This window comes from Sminthopsis crassicaudata, chromosome 1 (genome assembly GCF_048593235.1).
Source record: "Sminthopsis crassicaudata isolate SCR6 chromosome 1, ASM4859323v1, whole genome shotgun sequence".
NCBI classification, from domain to species: Eukaryota; Metazoa; Chordata; class Mammalia; order Dasyuromorphia; family Dasyuridae; genus Sminthopsis; species Sminthopsis crassicaudata.
Genome location: NC_133617.1, coordinates 452,059,278 through 452,068,910, shown reverse-complemented (window position 1 = coordinate 452,068,910; position 9,633 = coordinate 452,059,278). Strand labels below are relative to the sequence as shown.

The 9,633-nt window shown below is 34.7% G+C and overlaps 1 protein-coding gene across 1 annotated transcript; it reads left to right on the top strand.

Moving 5' to 3' along the window:
* Positions 1-378: 378 nt before the first annotated feature.
* Positions 379-2,494, top strand: IZUMO3 (IZUMO family member 3). The gene is made up of 7 exons (XM_074287433.1): positions 379-604; positions 737-811; positions 907-996; positions 1,254-1,271; positions 1,632-1,712; positions 2,082-2,172; positions 2,386-2,494. The coding sequence occupies exons 1-7, from the start codon at positions 379-381 to the stop codon at positions 2,468-2,470; spliced, it is 666 nt and encodes a 221-aa protein (XP_074143534.1). The 3' UTR covers positions 2,471-2,494.
* The last annotated feature ends 7,139 nt before the right edge of the window (positions 2,495-9,633 follow it).

Sequence of the window (9,633 nt, the reverse complement as noted above, 5' to 3'; positions counted from 1 at the left end):
CAAAGCAAGAATAATATAACCATTGGGGCCTCTTTCTTACATCTCTTTTCTCCTGGTTTTTCATCAAGAAGTATGAAAGTTGATTTGAGTAGTTTATGAAGACATTTGGCTAGGCCTAAGGCAAAGAAAAGGGAAGAAGAAATCTACATGATAGCTCATATATTTGAAAGGAAAATTAAGTTGTGCATAGATTGTAGGTTCATATACAATCATCTTTTTTAGTGTACTATGTTATAGAAATGTTTGTTTCATTCCATAAATTAAAAAAATATATAAAAATACCACAGAGATGATTTTCATTCTTAAACTGTGAAAGAGAATGAACTAAAGAACTGGTTGCCAAGACAACATGCTGTTAGGGAGGGAAGACAAAAGGAAATGGGATCTCAGTGGTTACTATTGTTATTACTACTTCTAGAAACAAGGGTCATAAGGAGCTGTCTTGAATGTGATCCCAAATATTTTAATGATGTTATTTGGCTACTGGAAGACCTGGTACCCCAAAACACTCCTTCAAGAACTGCTTTCCTTGATCGGCAACTTCAAGAAATGAGGGACGTAAGCACCAAGGTCCACCAGGGGAAGAAAAGGCTGCGGGTCTTGGGTGAGGGATGCTTTGGGCAAAAATGGCTGTGAAGACTGGGAGGTGAAAAATTATAGGAGATTTTGGGGGAAAGCTTCTAAGTTTTCAATATCTCATCAAACTTATCAAACCTCCTCTCCTTCCTTTTCCCAGATGTTCGCCAAGCTTTCAAAGTAAGAGAATGGTTGAAAGAAAAGCTCAAGAACTTAAAACAGAAGCCATGGAAAGGTGAAGTAGGAAAGAAAAAATTTCATTAAAAGGTGAGGTGGGATTAAATAAATGTTAAAAATATAATTTTTAGTACCTCTTTTATCCTTCTTCAGGAGTCTTCATCTTCCAGGGTCAGCTTCTTCAACTTCGTCAGAACCTTCAGTCCTATCTGACTGAGACTTTAAAGACCTTCTCTGATCTTGGTAATGGGAGGGGTTAGTTTAGAAGCCCTAAAACAATTGGAACTTGGTTGGGAAACACTGAAAGAGCTCTTTGTGGGAAGGAAGATTGAGTTTCAACTTGCATGATGCAGACCTTGACAATAAAAATTGAGGGGAAGAAATATGGGGTACTAGAAAATATATATATTTATGTTTGTATGTATGTATGCATGCATGTATGTGTATGCAAATGTATGTATATGTATATGAGGGTAACCTCATGAATATTTCTCCTACAGCTTGTTCTGAAGACTGCAGTAAGTATAAACACATCCAGAATACCAAAGTACCCATTACTTTCCTTACCATATTTCTTTCCCTATGCCCTACTTTGCATATACCCTAAACAAGATCAGAGGTATTATCTCCTTTTGGTCTCTTGCTTTTATGGGATGATTCTTCATGAAAATAGGTCCTTATCACAGTTAGCTGACGCATTTTTCCATAGTCCTTGGTAGTACTGTCACCTGCTGAATTGGTGATTTTCCCTACCATAACCCTTAATACAGCTAGATGTTACCTAGCTCCCACAGAGGTCATAATAGCCTAAATATCCAGACACTATCCTTACTAGGAGATGCAGGTAAAACTAATCTCTACTTACTTTTTCTCCTTAGTGATGACGGAGGGTCCTGTTCTTGATTGTTGGAACTGTCTACGAATTACTACACCTTGCTTCAAAGGAGAACTTTGTGGTGGTATGAGGGAATAGTGATTGAATGTCTGGGTGATATAGAGATTATGAAAAATGAGTGGTTTGAAAAGAAGAAGGGAGATAAGAAATCTGGAGAAGGTTGAACATCTGAGTATTGAAAGAGTTCTATACTGATAAATGTAAGGACCATGGGTAGTGAAAAGGCTGATGAAATTGTGAAGCAGTGCTGTGAGCATCTGATAATTTGGGAATCAGAGGACTTGGGATGGTGGTTAAGGATGAGAATAATGGGAACAACTAGGAAAGTGGGGAACAATTGTTAATAGCTGAGGAGGAGCATTTTTAGGAAAATGATAGAGGAATTTATGGGGGAACCATAGAGATATATATTATTTTCTTTTTCCTCCTCAAGATGATGACCCAAAGACAGCTGAGCAACGAGAAATTGCATTGTTTCTAACATTGATGGTGGAGGCAGTGGGATTGGGATCTATTGCTTTTCTGTGAGTCTTACACTTTATCAACCCAACAACCATTTGGAGGGAGGACTATATGAGAATATATAAAAAAGACTAAAGAGAAAGGATGATTTAGAAAATACAGTTGAAATACAGTTTGGTTCCATTAGGATGAGTAACCAAACAATAGAAAGATATTATTTTGAAAGAAGAAATCAGTGTTGTATAATGGGGTATAATGCCCCATTCCCATTGTAGGTATTACTTTTGCATCATACACCGGAAAAAGATGAAGGTGAAGCTGGAAGAATTGAAGAAAATTGCAAATACACTAATGGAATAGAAGAGAAGTGAGGAAGAGAGGAAATACGGTAGCAAGAAAATAAATTCATAACAAATATGCAAGTCTCATGATATTCTGTCTGGGGTGAGTGTGCAGTCACATAGTTGAATGGAAATTGTGGAACGACAAATTCTTGTTCTGTGACTAAAGCTTGAGTATAGTAAGACAAACTGGGTTGATTATGTGCACATTTATTGTTCAGTGATTTTAGTCATGTCCAATATCTCATGACCACATTTGGGATTTTCTTGGAAAAGATATTGGAGTAGTTTCCTATTTAGTACTTTATTTCATCTAGCTCAGAAAAGGGAGTAAAAGAGGGTTAAGTGATTTACTCAGGAGCACACAGTGAATGTCTGAGACCATCTTTGAACTCACAAAGAGTTTTCCCTCCAGCTACATATCCCCATTGCTCCCTAACTGTTCTTTATATTACATAGCTTTGCTTTCTTCTGGAATAATTTGTCTGGACTGTAGGAAGTTAGGAAGATGTGAGTTGAAATCCTACATCAAAATGCCTAATCAGTTGCGTTATCTTGGGCAAATCACTTAGCCATTCTCAGTGTTTTTTTTAATCTGTAAAACTGGAACTCCTTTACAGAGTTATGCGAATCATAAGACAGATAACACATGTGAAATGCTTTGCAAACATTAAGGTCCTATATTAATGTTAGCCAATGTTATATAGCTAGGAGAGTAAAGGCATCATAAGGCATCTAATCAATAAAGATTCCAGGGTTTAATTAACCTTTATATGTGATCTTTTCTGTTCAAGCATGTAATTGATTACAGCAAAAGTAAGACATTGAAAATCTTTGGAAAAAGATCTTTCAAATTCCCTCCATTGATACGCAGCTTCTACATCTCTTTTGTGTACTAATAATTGTAATAATATGTTTATGATGTATAACATATTACTTGGAGATCCTTTCTTTATCAGATATAATTTAAAGTGTCTGAAAATTGTCAAAAAGACAATTCTCATATGAAGATCACAAGAAAGAAACTCCTAAGTATTTTATGGAAGAGTTGTACTCTTTCCATATCTTTGTGTTCTCAGTGATTCTTTGCAGAAATGTATATTTCTGCAGAGGAAAGGCAGAGAGGAATGTGATACTTAAAAGGATGGCATGGTCAGTGCTTCCCCTTTTCTGAATAATCACTTATAAGACTACAAAACTACAAGACATGCTGGGGATGTCTTGGAAGATAAATGGAACATTTTTGACAGTACATATGCATAGGTAATTTTTTACAACATTATTCCTTGTACTTCCCTCTGTTCCAAATTTTCCCCTCCTTCCCACCCCCTCCCCTAGATGGCAGGCATTCCCATAGATGTTAAATATTTTATAGTATATCCTAGATACAATATATGTATGAAGAACAGAATGTTTTTGTTGCACAGGAAGAATTGGATTTAGAAGGTAAAAATAACTTGGGAAGAAAAACAAAAATGCAAACAGTTGACACTGATTTCCTGTGTTACTCCTCTGAGTGTAGCTGATTCTGACCATCATTGATCAATTGGAACTGAATTAGTTCTTCTCTTTGTTGAAGATATCCACTTCCATCAGAATACATCCGCATACAATAATGTTGTTGAAGTGTATAATGATCTCCTGATTCTGCTCATTTCACTCAGTATCAGTTCATGTAAATTTCTCCAAACCTCTCTGTATTCATCCTGCTGGTCATTTCTTACAGAGCAATAATATTCCATAACATTCATATACCATAATTTACCCAACCATTCTCCAATTGATGGGCATCCATTCATTTTCCACTTTCTAGCCACTACAAAAAGGACTGCCACAAACATTTTGTCACATACAGGTCCCTTTCCCTTCTTTAGTATTTCTTTGGAATATAATCCCAGTAGTAGCACTGCTGGATCAAAGGCTATGGCCAGTTTGATAACTTTTGGGGCATAATTCCAGATTGCTCTCCAGAATGGTTGGATTATTTCACAACTCCATCAAGAATATATCAGTGTCCCAGATTTCCCACATCCCCTCCAACATTCATCATTATTTTTTCCTGTCATTTTAGCTAATCTGACAGATGTGTAGTGGTATTTCAGAGATGTCTTAATTTGCATTTCTCTGATCAATAGTGATTTGGAACACTCATATGAGTGGAAATAGTTTCAATTTCATCATCTGAAAATTATCTGTTCATATCCTTTGATCATTTATCAATTGGAGAATGGCTTGATTTCTCATAAATTAGAGTCAATTCTCTGTATATTTTGGAGATGAGGCCTTTATCAGGACTTTTACTGAAAAAAATGTTTTCCCAGTTTCTTACTTCCCTTCTAATCTTGCTGGCATTAGTTTTGCTTGTACAAAAGCTTTTTTATTTTATGTAATCAAAATTTTCTATTTTGTGATCAATAATGATCTCTAGTTCTCCTTTGGTCACAAATTCCTTCCTTCTCCACAAGTCTGAGAAGCAAACTATCCTATGTTCTTCTAATTTATTTATGATCTCATTCTTTATGCCTAAATCATGGACCCATTTTATCTTATCTTGGTATGTGGTATTAAGTGCGGGTCCATGCCTAATTTCTGCATACTAATTTCCAGTTTTCTCAGCAGTTTTTGTCAAATAATGAATTCTTATCCCAAAAGTTGGTATCTTTGGGTTTGTCAAACCCTAGGTTGCTATAGATATATACCCTTTTTTGTCCTGTGAACCTAACACTGATCAACTAGTCTATTTCTTAGCCAATACCAAATAATTTTGGTGAGTGCTGCTTTTATAATATAGTTTTAGATCAGGTATAGCTAGGGCACCTTCGTTTGATTTTTTTCTTTCATTAATTCCCTTGAAATTCTTGACCTTTTGTTCTTCCATATGAAGAAAATATGAACATAGAACATATGAATATGAACATAATATTTTTTCTAAGTCATTAAAATAGTTTCTTGGGAGTTTGATTGGTATAGCACTAAATAAATAGATTAGTTTAAGGAGTTGTCATCTTTATTATATTTGCTCAACCTATCCAAGAGCACTTAATATTTTTCCAATTATTTAAATCTGACTTTATTTTTGTGGAAAGTGTTTTGTAATTTTGCTCATATAATTCCTGACTTTCCTTTGGTAGATAGATTCCCAAATACTTCATAGTATCAACAGTTATTTTGAATGGAATTTCTCTTTATATCTCTTGCTGTTGGATTTTGTTGGTAATGTATAAAAATGCTAAGGATTTATGTGGATTTATTTTGTATCCTATAACTTGGCTAAAGTTATGAATTATTTCTAATAGCTTTTTAGCAGAATCTTTGGGGTTCTCTAAGTATACCTTCATATCATCTGCAAAGAGTGATAGTTTGACAACCACTTTATGAAGTGGGTGCTGTTATTATTCCTATTCTATAAACAAGGCATATGAGACAGACAGAGGTTAAATTATTTATCCAGGGTCACACATCCACTAAGCTTCCGAGGCCAGACCTGAACATAAGGTGGTCTGGATTGCAGGCTCTATCCATTGGAGCACTTAGCTGACTCCAGGTAAGTCACTTAATTTTTGTGCCTCAAATTCCTTATCTATAAAATAAGAAGATTTGACTTTATGACCTGTAAGGACTCTTCCAAATTATAGAGTCTATGATCCTATATTCACCATCTTCTTTGTTACTTCAGATAGGAAAAGAAATGCATGCAAGAAAAGGAAGAGGGATGAATGACAGTGTCCACTGGATGTTAGCCTTCCAAAATGTGGCATAGCCACAAGTCATTAACCTATATAATTCTAAGTTACTTTTTTTATTAATTTTATAATTATAATTTTTTGACAGTACATATGCATGGGTAATTTTTTTTGCAATATTATCCCTTGTATTCACTTTTCCAAATTTTCCCCTTCCTCCCTCTACTCCCTCCACTAGATGACAGGCAATCCCATACATGTTAAATGAGTTACAATATATCCTAGATACAATATATGTGTGTAAAACCAAATTTCTTGCTGCACAGTAAGAAATGGATTCTGAAGGTATAAGTAACCTGGGTAGAGAGACAATAGTACAAACATTTTACACTCAATTCCCAGTGTTCCTTCTCCAACTGTAGCTGCTTCTATCCATCACTGATCAACTGGAACTGAATTAGTTCTTCTTTATGTTGAAGATATCCACTTCAATCAGAATACATCTTCATACAGTATCATATTTGAAGTGTATAGTGATCCCCTGGTTCTGCTCATTTCACTCAGCATCAGTTCATGTAAGTCTCTCCAACCCTCTCTGTATTCATCCTGCTGGTCATTTCTTAAAGAGCAATAATATTCCATAACATTCATATACCATAATTTATCCAACCATTCTCCAATTGATGGGCATCCATTCATTTTCCAATTTCTAGCCACTATAAAAAAGGACTGCCACAAACATTTTGGCATATACAGGTCCCTTTCCCTTCTTTAGTATTTCTTTGGAATATAGACCCAGTAGTACCACTGCTGGATCAAAGGCTATGGCCAGTTTGATAACTTTTTGGGCATAATTGCAGATTGCTTTCCAGAATAGTTGGATACTTTCACAAGTCCACCAACACTGCTTCAGTGTCTCAGTTTTCCCACATCCCCTCCCACATTCATCATTATTTTTTCCTGTCATTTTAGCCATTCTGACAGGTGTGTAGTGGTATCTCAGAGTTGTCTTAATTTTCATTTATCTGATCAATAGTGATTTGGAACACTCTTTCATATGAGTGAAAATAGTTTCAGTTTCATCATCTGAAAATTGTCTGTTCATATCCTTTGACCATTTTTCAATTGGAGAATGGCTTGATTTCTTATAAATTAGAGTCATTTCTATATATATTTGGTAGATGAGGCCTTTATCAGAACCTTTAACTGAAAAATGTTTTCCCAGTTTCTTCCTTTCTAATCTTGTTGGCTTTAGTTTTGTTTGTACAAAAGCTTTTTAATTTTATGTAATCAAAATTTTTTTTTATTTCGTGATCAATAATGATGTCTAGTTCTCCTTTGGTCACAAATTCCTTACTCCTCCACAAGTCTGAGAGGTAAACTATACTATTTCCCTCTAATTTATTTATGTTCTCATTCGTTATGCCTAAATCATGGACCCATTTTGATCTTATCTTGGTAGGTGGTATTTAAGTGTGGGTCCATGCCTAATTTCTGCCATATTAATTTTGAGTTTTACCAGCAGTTTTTTTGTCAAATAATGAATTCTTATCCCAAAAGTTGGGATCTTTGGGTTTTTTAAACACTAGATTGATAAGTTATACACTATTTTGTCCTGTGAACCTAGCCTGTTCCACTGATCAACTAGTCTATTTCTTAGCCAATACCAAATGGTTTTGGTGACTGCTGCTTTATAATATAGCTTTAGATAAGGTACAGCTAGGCCACCTTCATCTGAATATTTTTTCATTAATTCCCTTGAAATTCTCTACATTTTGGAAAGGGATTTATTTATTTATTTATTTTTAGGCTAGGGTTAAGTGACTCACCCAGGGTCACACAGCTAGGAAGTATTAAGTGTCTGAGACCAGATTTGAACTCAGGTCCTACTGAATTCAAGGCTAGTGCTCTATCCACTGCACCACCTAGCTGCCCCTTGGAAAGGTTTAAAGGGAGGAAGGAGGCATATTAAATAGGGAGGGCTGCATGACACAAGTGGGGCTCATAAGTTTAATACTACGGAAAGGGATCATGGAGATAAGAGAAAAAAGCATAATCAGGGGATATTATGATGGTAAGAAATACAGAATTATTAATTTTAACTGTAAATGTGAATGGGATGACCTCTCCCATTAAGTGGGGGCGGTTAGCAAACTGGATCAAAAGTCAGAACCCTACAATATGTTGTTTACAGGAAACACATTTAAAGCAGGGAGATACATATGGAGTAAAGGTAAAAGGCTGGAGGAGAATCTATTATTCTTTAAGTGAAGTCAAAAAAGCAGGGATAGCCATCCTTACCTCCGATCAAGCAAAAGCAAAAACTGATCTAATCAAAAGAGATAAGGAAGGAAACTATATCTTGCTAAAGGGTAGCATAGACAATGAAGCCATATCAATACTAAAGGTATAAGTACCAAGTGGTATATCTAATTTCCTAAAGGAGAAGTTAAGAGAGTTGCAAGAAGAAATAGACAGTAAAACTATAATAGTGGGAGATCTCAAACTTGCACTCTCAGAATTAAATAAATCAATAAAAAAAAAAGAAATTAACGAGGTAAATCAAATATTAGGAAAATTAGGTATGATAGATCTTTGGAGAAAACTGAATGGTGACAGAAAGGAATATACTTTCTTCTCAGCAGTTCATGGAACCTATACAAAATTTGACCGTATATTAGGACATAAAGATCTCAAAATTAAATTCAGGAAGACAGAAATAATAAAGGCTTTCTTTTCAGATCATGAAGTAATAAAAACTGCATTCACCAAAAAGTTAGGGGTAAATAGATCAAAAAGTAATTGGAAACTAAATACTCTCATCTTAAAGAATGATTGGGTGGAAAAGCAAATTATACACAAAATTAATAATTTCACTCAAGATAATGACAATGATGAGACATTATACCAAAATTTGTGGGATACAGCTGAAGCAAAAATAAGGGGAAATTTTATATCTTTGCAGGCATACTTGAAGAAAATAGAGAAAGAGAAGAGCAATGAATTGGGCTTGCAACTTAAAAGGCTAGAAAAAGACCAAATTAAAAACCCCCAATCAAATACTAAACTTGAAATTCTAAAATTAAAAGGAGAAATTAATAATATGGAAAGTAAAAATACTATGGTACTATTAAATAAAACTTAGAATTGGTTTTATTAAAAAAACAATAAAATAGATAAACCTTTGGTAAATCTGATTAGAAAAAGGAGAGAGGAAAATCAAATTGTTAGTCTTAAAAATGAAAAGGGGGAAAAATCCACCAATGAGGAGGAAATTAGAGAAATAATGAGTTACTTTGCCTAACTTTATGCCAATAAATTTGATAACTAAGTGGAGAACTACCTCCAAAAATATAGGTTTCCCAGAATAACAGAGGAAGAATTAAATTGCTTAAATAGTCCCATTTCAGAAAAAGAAATAGAGCAAGGTATTAATCAACTCCCTAAGAAAAAATGTCCAGGACCAGATGGATTCACAGGTAAATTATACCAAACATTC